This window comes from Mya arenaria, chromosome 7 (assembly GCF_026914265.1).
Source record: "Mya arenaria isolate MELC-2E11 chromosome 7, ASM2691426v1".
Classification (NCBI taxonomy): Eukaryota; Metazoa; Mollusca; class Bivalvia; order Myida; family Myidae; genus Mya; species Mya arenaria.
Window position 1 is genome coordinate 63794222 of NC_069128.1, and position 20766 is coordinate 63814987.

At 35.2% G+C, this 20766-nt stretch overlaps 2 protein-coding genes across 2 annotated transcripts in view; one reads left to right on the forward strand and one right to left on the reverse strand.

The window, feature by feature from the left end:
* LOC128240728 (cytosolic carboxypeptidase 1-like) overlaps positions 1–17313 on the reverse strand; it is a 33472-nt gene extending 16159 nt beyond the window's left edge. Inside the window, exons 1-13 of the mRNA XM_052957531.1 lie at positions 17201–17313; positions 15953–16031; positions 15327–15457; positions 13315–13382; positions 9816–9882; positions 9325–9471; positions 8306–8437; positions 7467–7598; positions 6173–6319; positions 5376–5600; positions 4332–4450; positions 3244–3992; positions 2646–2735 (exon numbers count right to left, since the gene is read on the reverse strand). Coding sequence (XP_052813491.1) covers positions 2646–2735; positions 3244–3992; positions 4332–4450; positions 5376–5600; positions 6173–6319; positions 7467–7598; positions 8306–8437; positions 9325–9471; positions 9816–9882; positions 13315–13382; positions 15327–15457; positions 15953–15969 — 2024 coding nt within the window. The 5' untranslated portion in view covers positions 15970–16031; positions 17201–17313. The remainder of the gene's footprint in view (positions 1–2645; positions 2736–3243; positions 3993–4331; positions 4451–5375; positions 5601–6172; positions 6320–7466; positions 7599–8305; positions 8438–9324; positions 9472–9815; positions 9883–13314; positions 13383–15326; positions 15458–15952; positions 16032–17200) is intronic.
* A 1400-nt stretch (positions 17314–18713) lies between these two features.
* Positions 18714–19941, forward strand: LOC128241691 (heat shock protein 27-like). The gene is made up of 2 exons (XM_052958726.1): positions 18714–18900; positions 19213–19941. Exons 1-2 carry the CDS (start codon positions 18788–18790, stop codon positions 19619–19621), a joined length of 522 nt encoding a protein of 173 aa, XP_052814686.1. The 5' UTR covers positions 18714–18787; the 3' UTR covers positions 19622–19941.
* Positions 19942–20766: the final 825 nt, after the last annotated feature.

Genomic DNA, 20766 nt, shown 5'->3' on the forward strand with positions numbered 1-20766 from the left:
GCTGACTGTAAAATTTGTAACTTAAAAAAAACGTGCTTGTTGAAGAAGCAACCAATAACTAGCAGTCACTTATATTCCTCAATTTTTGTTTTTACATGTTTACTTTTTGTTGTTTCCATTCAAAAACTACAATGATAACATTTATGACACATGTTTTGTTTTTGCAGCTTGCATTTGAATGAAGCAATATAACTTGGTATGTATCATGGTATGTTACTTTGCATTGCAATATAATATGGTACAATTATATATATCTACAACCCAACATTGATCAAGACACCAACACTATCTGGGAAATGTTTCAATTATTCATTGAAACTGGAAAAAAGATGGGTTTTTTGTACCATACAAAGATTAGTGACCCAAAATGGAAAAAAATGGGGTCACTGTTTGGCCAGTCCTGGACAAATGATGATGTGTCAGTTATGTTGGAGGTGTGATATACCATGGTACATATCGCTGTTTGCTGCTTTGTTTTGAAATATACATTGCTATGCATTTTGGCATATCGTGACACCCCTGCAATCTTATGACATTTGGTTTTTACAATCTGTTATAAATAAAAAAACAATGAAATATCATCCTTCTATTTTCGAATAGTTCCAAATATACGCTTCAATCTTCTCTTATTCTTACTAAAACTTTATAATTTGTAGACCAAGATATCTTCAAACAAAAAATCAAATGTTAGAAGAAATTACAAACAATATTTGCTACATCTGTGAAATTTATATAACAGTTTATATTTACAACTCTTGTTAGTTATATTTTCTTCTTTGCATTACAAATCATATGCATTAGGTTCTTGTATGTAATAATTATTTTCTAATAAACATCGGCCCCAATTTCTCGAATCCCTTCTAACAGGATCAAGCTCAGCTCGCTAATTTTGGTTTGGTATAAATTGTGTAATATTCTCAAGTGCTGAGGCTTTTAAAGGAAATGATATTAAAGATAAATAAGACAAACTACTTGCTGTTTCATAAAATCATATTTATGTAAGTAATATTGCTAAACCGCTTAAGAATTTTCGAGAAATTGGGGCCAGTGAATAATATTATATATACTATAAATAATACACAAATGACAATGTGACACAAAACAAAAGGAACCAACACATATTCACAGGAAATAAAATCTCTGTACAATATAAAAAACACTTCTAAAAGTGAGCTAAATTTGTCTATGGCGCCACACATATAGCTATACATCTCTGTGAAAGGCTGAGTTCTTACCTTAACAATCTTGAAGGTACAGAAACATCAATTAAATTAAAATATTTCTTTCAAATTTTGTTTTTAATGGGGCTAGACACCAGATGATACAATTGCAAGAAAAAAAGAAAGTTGTTAAAAATTAATATCGTGAACAACGCATTGAATCTAACTGATGAATCACATCGCTTACGACACATTCAGCTTTCGCAGTTTTTTGGGAAAATCCCAATTAATTTAAGAAAAGCGCCAATATATGTATCTGTACTAATCAAGTGACCTTCACATGCTAAATATACACACTCTAAACTGGGAAACCACTATGCTCTATTTTAAATGAGTAAACTTGGCTTGTTTTGTGAAAAAAATGTATTTGCTGATTTTAGGACCATCTAGTGCCTAGCCCCTTTAAAGCATCACAAAAAGGATATTCAGTTTTTCACAAAACGAAAACCAAAGTGTGCTGAAATTCTAAGTATTTCCCAATGAATGTTAAGTAAGATAAAATGACAATTTTTTAAATGAACTAAAATGTCTCTGCCAAACCATTCATAAGAGAAGTGATTAGTATATACTTATTTATTTTAGCTTGAAAGTTACGAAAGCTGATAGCTTATAGAATCACTCTTGAGTTAGTTTCCTGTGTAGAAACCAGTACTTGTGTCCAATTTTGAGAGGATGTGAGAAAGTACCCCTGGTGGGGATCAAACCCATAACCTCTTGGGCAAATGGCTGACACCTATACCACTAAACCACTCTCACCCCTAAAGAGAAGTGATTGTGTTATTTGCAAAACCAACATGCATGTAGCATTAAAGAAAATGTGTGCGAATCTAACTAGTGTTAAAGCACTTTATCGTGAGTTTTTTGTCAATAAATAATTCTACAAAAGGCTAATTACACAATTATATTGTTATTATCAATTGTACATTCCGTCTGCTAAAAGTTGATAATGAAGTTTTAAACTTCAATAAATAACATTTCCATGAAGCAATTAAACGCAGATTAATTGAACATGCAATACATTGATGAGCATGTACATGTAATCTGTTATTTGTGATGATCGAATACAATCGAATAATCATTCATGAGGGACCCAACAACAGCGATAATCAATTATGATAATTCATACAAGAAATATTCAATTTTTGTCATTCTGACAATATGTTTGTCCAAGTTTGAAACCTATAAATCATTAATTGTATTTTCATACCAATACTTAGTAGGGAAATACACTTACAATTTCCGATCTTGTTGTTCTTTTTGATTTGATTATCGATTATAAAACAATATCTCTCACACCACATATATCAATGCTTCCATTTCCATTTAAAAACAGATCAAAGTTAAACAGCAACTATTTATTCAAAACCAAACTGTTAAATCATTAAGAAAAACTTACTTCAAGAAAAAAAAGTTCATAAAGCTCACCTTTGCACTCCAAATTTCCTGTGGTAGAGAGGCTCAAAACCGTACGGCGAGATACTCCCACACAGGTCGGGGTACGCTATCTTTTCAAACCTGAATATACCATACAGCTATGGTTACTACGGTTACTCCAATCAATATTGTTCAAGACAACATGCAGACAAGTACTTTGATCAAGTTTCGTATCAACTGGATTAAAACTCTTGAATTTAAAACAGGGATTTTATTAGATTTGACCTAGTGTCCTAGTTTTAGACCTGAAGTAACCCATATTCATAATGGTCAAGACAACATAACATGCAGACAAGTATTCTGACCAAGTTTCATAAAAATCTGATTAAAACTATTAAATTTATGACAGGGATTTTAATTCTTCTAAGATTTGACCTAGTGACCTAGTTTTTTTGAGGTAGCCAATATTCATAATTGTTCAAGACAACTTACAGACAAGTATTCTGACCAAGTTTCATAACAATTGGATAAAAACATTTTAACTTATTACAGCAATAAAAACTTAAAATTGTTAACGACATCAAGAATTTATGTCTGTATCATATCATAAAACACAAATAGCTTACAATGTAAGTGAATGAACAAGTACCTGTAAACACTCTTGGTAAGCCGGGCCACCTCCTGGTACATCAGAGGATCATGTTGCATATCGAACACATCATCATCATCCTCATACACAAGATTCTGTTCAATTTCCTCGTCCGGATCTACGATATTTGGTATCGGAGTTATACACAGAGAGTTCGTAAAACTTGCTATGTTATCAGAACTGTCTTTCGTAACAGATTTCTTTAGCTTTTTATCTTTGCCAGGTTTTTTAGAGCCCTTGGATTTCTTTGATTTTTGAGCTGCAGCTTTTTTAGAACCAGACAATTTGTTAGACGGAGTGTTTGATGTGGGAAAGTCCAGGGAAATTACGTTAGCACCAGTTTTCATGTTGATAGTAGATTCTGAGCGACCATAACTGTCCAAGTACTCTACATCTACCCCACCCCCAGTAGTACCAGTCCGACCACTGGAGTAACCGGACGTATCATTAAAGTCACTGACACAAGTTTGCATCCGGTAGATAGTATGACTAGAGCTAGACTTGCGCAGACTGTCAGGGTTGAGCGGGTAAATGACGCCAGCTCTCGTGGCCAGTTTTTCGCTACTCCTGCGGCCACCCCTTTCAAGCCCGCTTTCCTGTGACCCAGTGGGGATGACAATGGAGTCGCTATTTGATTCTTCCTGGAATTCAATCTCGAACAACTCAGGGAACAGGTGGTTATACATGGCGAGATCCTCCGGGGAGCGTTTGTGGGCCTCAGGAGTTGTGTCCCCTCCTTCATCCTCATTCTGAATTATATATTTATATTTATTTTTAAATCATCAAAACAGAAAGACAATAGATCAAGTAAGACAACAGAAGACAAGTCAGACATTTTGGCAGGTATAAAAATATGAATTTTAGCTATTTGGAATCCCCAGTGTTTCTGAAACAGATCTACTTGCCAAAGTTGATTACCGCCAAACAAACTGATATTCATATAAATAAAACAATGTTCAGTTTTGATACTAATTTCTTAAAGAAAATTCCTACAAAAATAGTGGGGCAGTTTCTGAACTGTTATAAAAAGATAAAAACAAACAAATAGCAAGTCTGGTACTGCAAATTTCCCAAATTAACTCTATTACCTCATCCACCTCATTTTTGAAACGTTCATCATCGCTGTCAATGTCATCATCATCTTCCAAGGAGCTGTTGTCACTATCACCACCATCCAGCATAGACTGGCTGCTATTGGGCTCTGAAGCTGCAAGAATTGACATACTTTCAATGTTCAAGATTGTTGATAGCTTACTGTAAACAAAACCATACAAATCAAGGTTCTCTGGTTAGCGCTATGATTAACACACTTGCTTCTTACCAAGGCAACCCTGGTTCCATTCCCGGTCTGATTTTCAGATTGGCTGGTGGTCATCAAGGTGGACAAGTGTTTTTTCTTGGGTCCCCCCATATCACAAGACCACATGCATGTGCAACATCGTGCCAACGAAAATGACTTGATATTAAGTTAGTGTAACTTCCTTCACAATTGTTGTACAATAAATAAAGTTTAAACTAACAAAACCCTACATGCAGATTAATAACATTGTTTATTTTTCTAACCTAATCAAGGAACAAGAAATTATTTTGGCAAGAAAGAAAGCACAATAATTATAAGTATCTTTCACGTGTTTCTGGTGCAGATGGAAAAACATACGGGCAAATGCCAGTAACGATTTTTACAGCACTGTTCAGATTTCAAGATACATTTGTCCCATATGCAAGAAATGCATCATCCAACTTAACATATCTAGTTTTATATTATATATAGTGCTTTTGGTTATTAATAAAGTTTTGAAACAGCAACATTTATGACCCTGACAATGACGATGAGGCTCTGATAAGCAATGACAAAAACTTCTACCCTCAGCTCTGAAGCTTTACTAAAGAAAACCGTAAAATATTTTAATTTCACAAAGGTATAATATACGTTATTTATTTTCTAAAACGATCAGGTGGGTATTTTAAAACGATATTTTTATTTCAGTTACTGTCACATTCTGATGAGCAAATACTGATATGAAATTTCGTTAACCTCCTGAAATTGCCTAAAACCAAACAATTGGAAAAAATACCTCGTGAAAATAATGCAATCTACATGTATTTACTTTGTTATCATCGCAATACTGTACCTAATTCAGCTCCTTCCACTGGATATAGTTCAGACTCCGGTCTTTCAAAGGTGACCACACTGTTGAACCGTGACACAGGCAGTTTGTTTCGAGGGCAGCATTTACGCATGATGACACTGGCAAGGAGAATGAGGTTTTCCATTTCACGACACTCGATAACATCCTGGGCACTCTCATAGAGTATACGGATACCACCTGCATCAACAAGGGTCCTACGACCAGAGCCTGGTGAAAACACAGAAGAAACTTTGTTGATTTTTGTTGATCATTGTGAATTAATGCCTCCCAGTTCAATGGATTATGCAATTACTAATAAGTTAACATTTAGACCTCGTGATGATTAGCCTCAAGTGTAGAGGATGGATGAAATAAAAGGTAAGGATGGATGAAATAAAAGGTAAGGATGTGGGTCTTGCATGCGACAAGTTGTCTCTATGTCCCAAACAAGGGCTTCTAAAAATTTGAAATCTCAATAGGGCCTGTCGACCCTAATCCCCCAACACCCAACATTTTTTTTTAAGAAATGACCGAATGTGTTTGTCAATTTTTGTCTTTTATGGTCAAAAAGGGAATCTGTAATATTTGTTCTAGTAAAATTAAAGCATAAACATTTCACTTTATAATCATATTTTCTAATTATTCCAAAAAAGTAAGGTGTCACCCAGCATCCAATATTCACATCTTTTTGTACACATCCAATATTCACATCTATGTACACATCCAATATTCACATCTTTGTACACAGCATACCTTAATCAAATACCCAGTCTTCCATGAAATTTAACTCAAACACATACGTAGGTTTGTGATGTTCTTGAGGATGTTGAGCAGCCCTTTCCTGATAGACACATGTCGATGTTTGGTGTCAGCGTGATGCCAGTCGTTGTACAGGATAAGAATATGGGGCACATACTCGCCTCCTATAGTTCGGGCAGCGTTGTTGCCTGCAAGTATAGAACCATGTAATAACAATGTAATGTTGACAGAGACATGTCGATGTTTGGTGTCAGCGTGATGCCAGTCGTTGTAAAGGATCAGAATATGGGGCACATACTCCCCACCTATAGTACGGGCAGCATTATTGCCTGAAAGAATAGAACCATGTAGTTACTGTTATCATGATAAGAGATGTGGCAATGTTTGGTGTCAGGGTGATGCCAGTGGCTGTAGAGAATCAAAATATGGGGCACATACTTGGGGTACCCTCCTATACCGTATATAGTCCAGGCAGCAATTTCACCCGAACAAGACACAATTGATGTCAACATGATATAAGATAAAAACTGTGACAAACTCTTTTTCAGTAGTTACCTTCTGTTGTAAAACATAATCCAATAAAACATTAGGAAAGTTTTGCTTATTCCAAACCAGTAATACTATCATGCAGTTTCTCAAAATGATACACGGGTTTTACAACTGATAACTGTCAATCCTAAAAGATAGCCCGAGCTCTGTTAAAGTATAAGGGATTCATGCCCAAAGCTAAAGGGCTACATCTGTTTTGAAATTGTTTCCAGAGTCATCTATATTAATTCAAGTCTTTTTCTTTTACCTTCTGTTTTTTAATGCAAATCTTTACAACTGTGCAAAGGTCTGAATCTAAAAACTCTAAATTAATCCTGAACTTAAGAACACCTGAACACAACTCTAATTTAAGCATTTAAAATCCTTTGCTATTGCAGAAATAAAGTGAACCTGTATAAAAACACAGATAATTGCATAATGTCAAGCCCATTATTTGAGTATGGACCACAGAAGCAAGTTTTTTTTACCCAGCAGAACACCTTATGATAGGTAGGGTTGTGCTTTGTAAATCAAGATTTTACCCTACTTACAGCACTTGGTAAGCAGGCTGTTAAAATTATCTAGGCTGTGTTAGAGAATTGATACATGTTTTATTTAACAGTGCAGCAAATCTTTAAATATTATTTTGTGTACTTATCAAGTTACAATATACAAGAATACTTTAGTTAACACTTACGGGACTTGGTAAGGCATGGAGGCATGTTTCCTGTGTACAAATGAGCACATATGATTGTGTATACCCAATTACACTGCATATCATACATAAGTCCATCAGTCAATACTTACGTGACTTGGTGAGGTTGTTGAGAATGTCTAGACCATATTTCAGGACGGAGGCATGCTTCCTGTTACACTGCAGGACAACCTTGCAAATTGGTGGAATTGTGTTATGTTTTCCCAGATAAGATGAGTTCACACCTGAAACAGTGTGAGAAAACAATGAGAACATACAATGACTTTTCAGTCTCATACACATAGCATTTCAACTGTCTTATGTCTAAAATTACAACAAGCCCTGCACAGGTAAAATGTTTGTCCAAAGCAGGGAAAATTGCTTGGACCCCTTTTGAAATTGCTCCCAAATTCCAATTATATATTCATTTCAAACAAATATCCAAGCAAAAAATGATCTTAACAACTATACAAAAATCTGATGTGAAATGCTATCAATCCCACTGAACCCCTGCCCCAGAGTTCTCGAAATTTCTTAAGCTTAACATACTTAAGTAGCCTATTTTGTTCAGCAAAATAATTTACTTTAACCTGTTTTGGATAAATGTTACTTAGTTTTTTCGTGATTAGCAGGCATATAACTTCAATATAATCAGAAAACTTCCAAAAAAAGTAATTCTATCAAAATTATAGAAGAACAAAAATAGTGAGCTAAGTTTGATTGCGTTATAACAGAAGTAAGTAGTTCCAAGAGATCCGTCCCTGGTAAGCATTTGTACCTGCTGATCCCAAAATATTTTTCCATTGACTTAATGTCTACTGAGTATTTGCAGGATCTAGTTGCGTTTAATCTTTTATTGAAATATACAATAATAAAAATTATATTTTTAAATAACAAATACCTGGCATTTATAACATTTCATAGAGATATACACGAACTTGTAAGAACTTACTGTTGTTGGTATAGAGCTTGAAGACCGGCAGTAGAACCTGGAGGTTACGGAAATTGGTCAGGTTGTTCTTGATCAATGTCAAGGTCACCAGCAGGGCTCGGTTCAATCTGGCCTTTAACGCAAACTTTCGGTCTGAAAAATGCATTGTACAGTGAATATGTATAATCTATTAAAATGCTTAACATCATACCTACAAAGAATGGTAAAATTTAAATATTGTGTACTGCAGCAGTATATAAGTTTACTCATCTTTTAATGATAATCTTTGTTGCTGTTTTAGTAAATTACATATTTATTATATATTTTAAATGTCTCAATATTAAACTTGGATGCATTTGCAGCAGTTAATATAAAGGTGCCATTATAAAAGACAAGTTTGGACTAAGTAGTATTTCAAAGTCAATTTTGATGCAAGTCAAAAACCGTAATAATTGCCTGACAATATTAACCTGATCCTGACCATTATGCAGGAATATATTAGAAGGTGACTACAGCATTCTCAATCATTTTTGTTACCAGTTTAAGTTTTGTGATGATTTACTCCATCCAATTATTTGATATCAGTTTAAAAGCATATCTATTTCTATATTCACATGTTGCGAAGTGGTATACAATTTTTTAATTGATATTAAGAAACATGCTACCAACTGAGCTATTGAATCAGTTCATAAGCTGTCAACAAGTTAAATATATATCAATGACAATGTTTTCTGTTTATAACATATTTTATTTTAATGAATGGAAAAAAAAATTCCAAAGATAAAATAAGAAAATATTTTATCTGTGAATTTATGAAGAGGTCAGGTTGACTAGGTCAATTTGGTAAAGAAATACTAAAAAATAACCTGAGTTTTATTCAAACCCTTGTTAACAAGAGCTGTCACAGTTTGTGATAAAGGCTCCTGAAGTGCCATGCAGTTCAATGGATTATTCAATTACTAATACGCCTGGATTTAGGAAGAGCTGTCAGAAACTATAATCATATGCCAGCCCCCTTGATGATTGCCTTGATTATTTACCTTTCTGTCCAATTCTAGCAAGCACCTGATGACATGTGAACATGAATTCCTCCGAGGGCGAGTTGTCTTCAGCCTCCTGTACCAGGGTCTGGAACACAATGTTGGTCGCATTCACGCTCACAAATGCACTCGCCTTCTTACCAACCTCTGAAATAGATTGATCAATATGATGTTACTGGCTATAATTTTTTTCTAATTTTTGGTTAATCAATATACATTAAAATTTAAATGAACATTTCTTCACCTTAACACAAGAACTATTATTTCTATGTTTAGTTATTAAGTTCTTACACTAGGATGACAAATTTAATTGCATGTTGGTGTGAGCGCTTATCAATATCATCCAATGTGACAATAACACATCCATAACATGTAAACCACCTCCTTATATATTGTTTCCAGATGATATCTTAAAATATTACAACTATATCTTCGGCCAAGCTTATGTTCTTTCTACGAGTCAAACTTTTGAAAAGGCAAACTGAACTCACGTGTTTTCCCAAGCAGTTCACTGCAGATGTTGATGATGTTCACCAACACAGCTCTGTCCGATGCATTCTGATAACGAAAACATTTTCATCAGCATACTTAGAGAAAACATTGATCATACCAGGGGCTTTTTATCAATTACGGGAAAGACACCCTAGCCCTTTTTGTTAGAAAAGACGTTTTTTTCAGTTTTGGGGGAAAATTCTCATGAGTACTTCTTCAAACAATTTGGACAATTTATTTTTACAAATGAAGTAAAAATATCAATATCACAGTAAGTATATCACTGTGATATAAGGGTCTGGCCCTTGGAAAAGTAGCCAGATATTGTCTAAGGCAAAGAAGGGTTGAAGGGCCCTGAATGCTGTACACGAAAGTTAGTATAATTTTGTTATTTTTTTCTACTCAACCCATATCATTAACATCAAGAATAATAAAAAGTTTCTGAGAATAATTTATATTACTCTCATGGATTTTTTTTTGTAGTAATAAAGCTGCAGCAAATTTGCAATAAAAAAAGATTTGAACATTTGAGTATTGAATCTGAAATTCAGACTCGGGCTGTTACGGAATATGGCCATTGACTAGCACACAGTTTCTCCTTCAGATAATGATTAATAATAGTTTAAGCAATAAAAATTATAAGGCCATAAAAATAAAGTAACTTTGGGTCACTGTAGCCACAACATTATATTCATTTGGTCTTACAACATTTACTAAATAATATATTTGACAATGCCACTCTGATCCAAGCTATGATCTATATGTGTGTGTATACTTTATATTACAACGCCAACAGACCACCCATTGATGTCAGCCCCAGTGTATCTGTCTTGTTAGGTTGAGGGCCATAGTACACAGAATGTAACTCTGGTTAGAGCTACTCTGGTGCACCAGAGTACAGCACTGCCATACAGGACACGACCCCCAATTACAACTCTCCTGGAAGACGCTTAGAATTTTCAGCAGTGAGGCAGGGAAAACGTACTCATACATAACTAATATATCGGTAACAAACATGTGACCCCTGGATTTACATCATGTGACTTACAACTAGACCTCAGATCTGCCACTATGGTTTACATGCACAAATACATAATGAATATGTCAGGAACGAACATGAGTCCCCTGGATTGATACCATGTGACTTAGACCTAGACCTCGGATATGCCACTATAATGTACATGTACAAATATATAACAAATAGCTGCCAACATGTCACAATATAATCTTACCTGTAGAATATCTAATGCACTTCTATCATAATACCTGTATGCCTTAAACTTGAAATACAGACTGACAGTTACACGTAGATAGAACACACATGCATATTTGAGAAAATCATTATAATCTACTCACATTTATTATAATATAGTACAGACCACTAAGGACATTTATGCATTATTGTGACTGACCAGTCAGCCTACAAACATTGAACACCTAGGGCTTTATTACCAGATATGGGAAGACACCCTAGCCTATTTTGGTGGTGGTGGTGGATGGGGGGGGGGGGGAGTTGTTTTTTTCAGTTTTGAGGGACTTGTTTAAACATTTTGGGAACAAATGGGGTAAAATATCAATAAAATAAAAATAACTCATTATCATTTAATGAAATGTGAGATTTTCATTATACAAAAAAAATATGGACAATCAGAAAACCTTTTTTCAGCTTACAGTCACACTGACCTTGACCTTTGACCCACTGACCTCAAAATCAATAGGGTTCATCTGCTGGTCATGACCAATAAGCCTACCTAGTATGAGGTCCCTGGGTCAAAGCGTTCTCAAGTTATTGATCGGAAACCGTTTTTCATGTTAAGGTCACACTGACCTTGACCTTTGACCCACTGACCTCAAAATCAATAGGGTTCATCTGCTGGTCATGACCAATACACCTACCAAGTATGAGGTCCCTGGGTCAAAGCGTTCTCAAGTTATTGATCGGAAACCGTTTTTCATGTAAAGGTCACACTGACCTTGACCTTTGACCCACTGACCTCAAAATCAATAGGGTTCATCTGCTGGTGATGACCAATACACATACCAAGTATGAGGTCCCTCGGTCAAAGCGTTCTCAAGTTATTGATCGGAAACCATTTGGTATTCCGACCGACCGACAGACAGACCAACCGACCGACCGACATGTGCAAAACAATATACCCCACTTTTTTCAAAAGGGGGCATAAAAATACATTATTAAAATGGGGAATTTCAAAGGCTATTTTGGGGGAAAAACACATGCTCCAGCCCTTGGGGAAGTAGTGGTATCGGCTATGACAAAGAATGGAAAAAAAGACCTGATAGCTGAGGTCAATTCAATGTTTGTGGGCTGATGGGTTGGTCACTGTATAATATCAGGAGTCATTTTTTTTTATAAGGACCACTAAGTCCAATATAAATTAATTGTTAGATCTTCATCTATTTTTTTCTTTATAGAGACAGAGCATGAATTTTTATTTTTTAGTTTCCTTATTTGACTGTTTCACCATTAAATATATATGTTATCATGCTCTTTCTTATTGCAAAAGGGACCATAAACATGTGTTTCTAGATGAACCACAAACAAAATCATAACAATTCTCCTTTTTACATGTCAATGTTATATATCGACACCGTAGGTATGACTAGACAGTACTGGGCTGTTACGTAAATACAGACCCTAATTGAACATTTTCATAAAGTCAATAAAATTTAAGGGGTGGTAGAAAGGAGGGGTGGGCGGGGATGAAAACCTAGCAATTAATTAATTGTCGCCTTAACTACATGTAGACATTTGTACTGTTCAGAGGCCTGTTGTTACTTATATAAGTAATAAAGAAGAAACATAATAATGTAAGGCATAATCTATATAATAATAGTGAATAACAAAATAAATAATTAAGCAGCTATGTAGTAACCATGCATCCATGCATATTCAGACATATGTTCATAATCACCACTAAATAATCATGCACTGTAAACATTCATATGTTTGTCAACATTTATATGCTGTGGTATAATTAAAAGCATATGAACAAGAGCATCGCCTGCGGGTGCTGAACGCTCGTCTGAGTTTATCTCTTTACAGTTTATTTACTTCATTTATTACGGTACATTTGATAGTAAACAGGTATTCCAAAGTTTGAAAGTGATAACTTTGATATTTTGCATGTAAGTGACCCAAGCACAAATTTTGAAAAATCAGACTTGCTAAAAATTACAAAGTCCAAAAATACTAAATTATCCCCCACCCAGCCCTACCCTTCCAAATGTGTGACTCAAAAATCTGGTGAGACTCAACATCTATTGGGTACAATGTGAAGAAGGGTATTAGATTAACAAGTTCCAAAAGTTTCAAAGTGATAGCTTTGATAGTTTCCATGTAAAACTTAACCAATGCCTCCATCAACGCCGACAACAATCAAGAGACGCCAATAACTGGTCATCTTTTTCAAAAATCAGACAAGCGAATAAGAAAAGGCAATCAAAAGAAACATTACACTAGATTTAGTCAATAATTACCTTCAGTGTCTGTAAAAGCAGGTCAAGCTGGGCTTGGTTCTTCAATACAGAATCCCTGTGAATCTTTTCTGCAATAATGTCAGTGTATCATAAGGCTTTGTTTACTGTGAAATCATTAATGTTCGTGGGGCATTAATGTTCGTGGTTTTCGTGGGTTGGGTGATCCACGAATTCAAGATCCCACGAAATATAAACCCTTTATTCACTTTTTCAATTGCCTTGTTACGTACATACTCTAGTATATTATTTACAGAGGTCGCAGTATACAGTGTTAAAACCTGTCTCACTGTATAACTTACGATCATTATTCTGTTACTATATTATAACTGCCTTTAACAAATAATGAACCAAATGAATTAAATGTGTTTTATGCAGCAAATGACAGTTATAAGCACGTGGTTAAACGTGTGCTGTTAATGAAAATCTCCAAGTTTACAAGATGTCCGTGATGAGTGTCCATACTCGATTTTTTTATTTAATGAAATAATTAATCGATTACTAGTACATTGAAGGTTAATAAGCACCGAACGTGACAATATACGCACCTTTTCGGTGTTTTCACAGTTTGCAAAATTCTTAATTGGCATTCAATGGCTTCCCCTATCTGTATTTATGATCAGGGTACATCTTCTTTTATTACCTTTATTCCCAATTAAATCGATAAGTGACATGGGTATATGCACTAATTGGCATGTCATACCACATTAGCGAGTGTCATAAACCGAGTGACGTAGAAGACGGAAATAACGGGCCAGCGCGTGGATATTATGCAGACGATCTAGGACGATCGCATCTTCAAATTTTTTTTTCAATAATGAAAATCCACGAATTCAAGTACCCACGAAATTGTTTCTTTTCGGCAAACCACGAAATTTCATGCCCACGAACATTAATGATTTCACAGTATTCATATTTCGAAAAAAATAAATAAAAAATCTTGTTATAAGACTGAAAGTAACACAAACTCTTTCTGAACTTAGATAAGATATGCATGTTATTATGGAATGAATTGCGTGATTTACGTCACCATCAGTATATGAATGCAGTAGGGCTGGTTAAAGTGTGTGGGGAGTCCATGCATACTTTAACCAGCCCAACTGTGCTAATAGAACAAATAATGACATCAATCTTGCAATTCATTGCTTATATTTACAACAGTAGCTCATTTTTCTCTCTCCAGAATTGTTAAAAAAATACTTAATTTCTTTTAAGAAAACCTTACAGTAATTTTTTATCACCCATCCTGTAAATAGATCGACATGACTTTAACCGGGAAACAGTTTATTATATGACATCATAGTAACATGCCCAAAGCACGGAAAATCTTATCACTTCATAGTTGATACGATAAAACCCATTTTAGCATAAAACTGAAATGCTTATGACAACAATTGATTCATTCAACTATTCATAAAGTAACACTTTTCGACATGATGATTAAAGATTTTGGTGTCCTGCTGACACAAAACAAACAATAACAACACAAACAATTTTCAATTTATATTAATATGCGATGACTTATGATCCCAATATATCCGAAGATGTTGCCTTCATTGGAAAATATTCGAAATTGCTGAAAGGCCTTTCAATTAAAGAATGAAGGTTGAGGTGTAAAATATAAAACATAAACACCTAGTTTGGAAAACTTTGAATGGATAGATTCTTTGCAAATTAGTTTTTTTCCTAATATTGAAACAAAAAATGAAACCAGATGTTAAAAAATGAAAAAGAGCACAACAATATGATGTCAATTCTGGACTAGTCTTCCATTTTGTTAATGTGTTTTTCCAGTTGTCAAAAAGGGGCATCACTCAACAATTATTAAAGCCAGAATTATGGGCCTTGTTACATGTTCATATTGCCACTAGTAACATGAACAGTTTAATTTAAATATCTTGAAAATTTGAGCTCTGGCCAAGGTTTTTGCACACTGTTTAAAACAAGAATGACACCAAGACTTTCACAAAATCTGTACAGATCAGCTTTAAACTAGAGAAAAGACAGTTTTTTACCCTGAGTGGCAATGATTTGGAAGATTTTGCATGTAACGTATCTCATCTGCTGGAGATCTTCGCCTGACTGGTTTTTGGCTGCCTTTCCTCCCAGCTTTTCCAGCTGCTGGAACATTGACTGAAGACGGGCCCTGAAATATACCAATACAAGTGGACATAATAATAGAAGTAAGCTAATTTGACAAATTGAAGTATGAAATATTTTTGCAACCTGGCCAGTTTTAGCATCAACATTGCATTTAAGTATGTGGAGCAGGTTGTTATATTTACATTCACCTAATCCATTGTATAGATTAAACTTTATATTGCATTTTCCAGCTGCCATAAACACAACACAACAATGAAGTCATAATTTTTGTTTTTTCGTCTTTTCGGAAAGGATGTTATGTTGTTTTTATTTCAATATTGCAATACCATTTGATTAGGGCATCTTCATTTAACCAATGATATACGATGTTGCAAAGATCAGCTATTCTTTAATACAAACATATGTTGTCAATTACACCTTTTTAAGAACTATTACTGCATTTCTGCTGTAAGAACGTAGTAGAGCAAGCCCTTCATGGAAATTGCACATTGTTTTTGAGCAATGACTGAGTACTAGTACTATTTAAGGCAATTCTTACCCAACATTTCTTTCCATCTTGGTTTAAAAACAATTCTGTGTAATGAATTGATGTCCAACAGTCCTCTACATAGTGTCAACTGAAACAAGACATTTTGAAAGCATGCTATTCATTTTCAAAATACCTGATCTTAAAATTAATGAAAACTATGTATTTATATTTTTTTATTATATACTTTACAGATTTTATCTATACACTTTTATCAGTGAATAAGTTATCAATTCATACAGTGAAATCATATTTTATATCACATCGCTTGAATGATCCACTGCAGATGACAAATAATGTCTAACAATAGAACATGGAATTTCCGTCATAAACATATTAAATAAATGAATTATAAATGAAAAATAAATTGATGTTTTTGGATTTACAAAACACAATTATCAGTTCATTTCACACATATCATCATATACGAGCTACAATTTATAAAGAACACACTCACAACATATAACCCACGAAAACACAACGCAGTGTTTAACTCCGGTGTACAAACCAGCTCGCGTACTCAATTGTATGTACTTGTGGAAATTAAAGAGGTTTCCGGGTTTAAGCCATCCCCCCCTCCTCTGACTTCCCCAACCCTCTTCAACCACCCACAACCACGACATACAACAAATGAAAACACAATGCAGTATAAAACCCCAGCGTACAAACCACCTCGCATACTCTATTGTATGTACTTATGAAAATTAAAGGGCTTTCTCTGATTTGGCCACCCCTACCCCATTCCTCGAACTTCCCCACCCCTCTCCAACCACCAACAACTACAGCATACAACCCACAAACACAATGAAGTATTAAATCCCAGCATACAAACCACCTCGCATACTCTATTATACTTATGAAAATTTAAGGGGTTTTCCGATTTTCGATAATTCCACCGACCCTTAAAAAAGATGTTATATTTAAAAATATATGAACTACACTTCATTTTGTGTGAGTGTATTTTTAATCATCATCCTTTTATAAAATTCTCAGGATTGGGACCTATGAATCCTAAAAAGACAAAATCATGACAATGATCAGATGCTGTTACCCACCAAACAGATGTCTGTCCACGATTTTTACATACGTAGAAGAATGACCAATTCTAGAGTTTAACTTAAAGTTTGAAACAATTTCAGAAGTTCATTAAGTTCAATAAAATTACAAAATGTTTACAATTGTAAGTGTCTGCTCCAGAAAGTGTGAACAATTGTCAAAATTCGAGAATTATCGATTCAGATAAACTAATCCTATACTTACAAAAGCACCACTCCTTCAGTTATCTGATGAACATTGCTGTAAGTCGTAATTAGCAGACAGACAACGAAGAACATAAAACAATATTTTGACAGGTTTTGCAAGTTGCGTCCCTTGTAGTTACGGAAGCGGTTACTAGAGAGAAAAATGTCCGTAAAAAATGCATATTCACGGTTACAGTCAACTATACGCAAGAAGACGCGATATTTCTACATCTATCTACAGTACATATAACAACTCATGTTCAATGCTGTATACTGTAGCATTTAAATGAGTTCATCAAACATTACTCACAAATTTTGTAATCCTCTGTAGACTGTTTAATTTGTGTATGGGTACAAATCATCTACCTAAACAATGCTGTATCAAACGTAACATATCGCCAAAGGCAGTGATCTCCGAATGGCTAGATTTGAAAGTATCCTTTCCTCTGAGGTTGACGTCTACCAAATCGGATCACACTTGACTATTTTAATAACACAGTTGGGTCATACGTTCGCCTGACTCCAACGAGAAGGACAACAATGGATGAGTCATTGAAGAACACGAAAATACACGATGACGCCATGCAATGTATGGAAAAGATACTATGCAACGGTCTTCACTCGTGGGGATGTTCAGAACATACAGCATCCATCATAGGGAGACGCTGATATCCAGCATTTTCAGAGAAAAGGACCATTGAGGCAGAAGTCGGAAAACTTCTGAAGCCGAAGAAAGCTTGCAGCCCGGACATGATCATGGTCATGCTAGAAAATTTTATTACGCAATTTGGTCATAGAAGTAGCCCGGAGTTTAGTAGCTATATCTTCCAGCGAGACCCAGATTGTGGAGAATTACCTGAAAGTTGATTGAAGGCGATTTAAGGATCACGAGGAACGCCCACATCATATGAGGATAGCAACTTATTTCACATTGGTGAGCCCAAATTTGGAGTATTTAGCTTCGATCCGGAGCACCTATAGATAGCAACATATTAACAAATTGGAGACGATCTATATAGAGTTGCGGCATAAATTACACAGAAAAGGTAGAAATTGACATGAGATATGTACTAGAATTCATAATTTTTGGCGTGTATAGGTTAAGGTCACAAACGGTATATAAATTACAACTGATCGAACTGTTAAACCACTTTATTGTTGTTGTTTTTCACTGATTTGCAGGCTGTTGCAGCACCTGAGAATTAAAAACTATGAAAGCATTCCTGGAGATAAATTTCTGTAAACACAGCGTCACTGTGAAAATTAAACAAAATAAATAATTATATTCTAAATAGTTATTTATTGATTTCTATTTCTTATCTTGTCGGTAACCAGTCTAAAGAAATTTCACGAGAGCTCCCGAATATTCTCCTTCATTACGGAGTATACCGAATTATGCTTTTGGTAATGTCCGTATAGTACGGAAATGGCCGAAAATACAACGGGCATGTTCGAGAAAAATCCGGAGCTCCGGAGACTAGTCACGGGATTGATTTCCAGAATATTTGCATTTGCTTTATAAACAACGACGTTTCACTTGATTATCATTAAAAAAACGACTGACAGTAAGTTAAACAGAAAATAGTATCAACTTTAAACAGCAATCATGTCATGGTCAATTGTGCCGTTGTTAACGCGGGATATCGACTACTTTGATCGCCAGAGGGACCTGTATTCCAAGTGGATGCATTTGTTTGATGATGATTGGAGGGCCATGAGGTAAGCCTTTATATTTTCATTTCATGAATTCATCACTTTTGTCTAACAATTTTTTATTTTTGTGAAACTTAATTGGAAAAATATGTAATTGTGAATTAAAGTTGTGTTAACGAAAGGTGAAATAAATGTCCAGCCTTATAAATATATTTTATTTTTCAAACTGCATATGCATGGTTTGCCTTAGATCAATGATGCATTTTATCAAAAATAATTTGTCGCCTGGCCTATGTATAAGGCGAATTTTATAAGAATAATTAAGTGATATGTTGATTCTGTTCAGTGTTTCTCAACATTCCACTTATTTTATTTCAGATTCGACGATTCCGTGAGCCGATTTGACCGAGAATTGGACCGCATCCGTCGTGAGCTGCATGACCTAGACGCTCAAGTTCCGGAGCTCCAGGTCGCACAACCGTTCGTCACGGACCCGGAGGGGAACCGGAAGTTGTCGCTCCGTTTCAACTGCGACAAGTTCAAACCGGAAGAAATCACAGTTAAGACCACCGGAAACGTCCTGAACGTGCACGCGAAACACGAGGAAGACCGCCCAGGCAAGAAAGTTCACATGGAGTTTACACGAAACTACACGCTTCCAAAAAACGTTGATCCAAAAGGCCTAAAATCCACCCTCTCCAAGGACGGGGTGCTGCAAATTGAGGCGCCGGCGCCACCCGCGGTTGAGGCTCCGAAAGAAAACCTCATTCCGATCGAAAGATTGTAATAAACTATTATTCTATGTCGAAAGTGTCCTGGTGAACGTTATCACTTGTTTGAAGTTGGGACCACATGCAGAATATTATGTATTAAAATCATGAATCATTACATAATGTTAATCTTTTCAACATATTTCAGTTTTTGTCGACGTAGTAAAGACTACACATTTCATTGTTTCTATGTCAACATAGTTGATTTCGCTGTTTGTACATTTCGTAGGTCAAGAACAACATGTACGTCATTTATTACTTTTATTTGTTTGTTATTCAGGGGATTAAGTATGTCGGTATTTGTTTGATTTGTACATAAATAAACCTTTGAACGATATATCATGCTTTTTTTAAAGATAACCTGGGGTGGATCGAGGATTTAAAGGGACTAGCCCATGTTTTGGCACATTATTATTTTCACAGTAATGCATCTGTAATCACTTCATATATTATGACTATTTAACTCCGATACCGAAATTGCAGAAAAAAACAATTAAGGTAAAATAAAAATGAAAAAAAAATTTGGTTTTAGTGGGAAGCTAAACCAACGCCGGTACAGTCAAGGAAAAAAAATGAAAACTGACAACAAAACCATACTCTCACAAGGACTCATAAACAAACATAAGGATAATTTAACATTTAAGCCCTTTGTTAAATAGCGTTACCTACGCTATTCAAAATCGAGGACTTGAAAGACAATATTTGAACATTTATCAACATTTGTTGAAGGGTTTCAGCCGTCAGTATCTTAGTTTTAACACGCTAGTAATGATTGGTCACACTTGATTTCGTCATACAAAAAAGAGTGCATTTAACGAAAGGATTAGCGAGTCCCTTTAAAGGCCTAGTTTAAGCATTTTTTAAGTGACCCTCCCCCCAAACAAAAAGAAAGAAAAAAAACTGTGTATAATACACAACCTCTGTTTATTGATCTTAATCTACTTGCCTTGATCCCTCCTATCAGATATCCGATCTGAGTACCCTGATGTGCAGTTTTTGAAGTTTTATTATAAAAATGGTCCCTGAATGGCCCTAAGCCAATAAACGAATACACAGGAAATTGGCCCCTACTGTGACACCAGTGCAATTAGCAGGAGATGCACAGCAGGGGATTATCATGCCAAACATTCCTTAAACTAGGCCTTTAACATAAGAGGAGGCC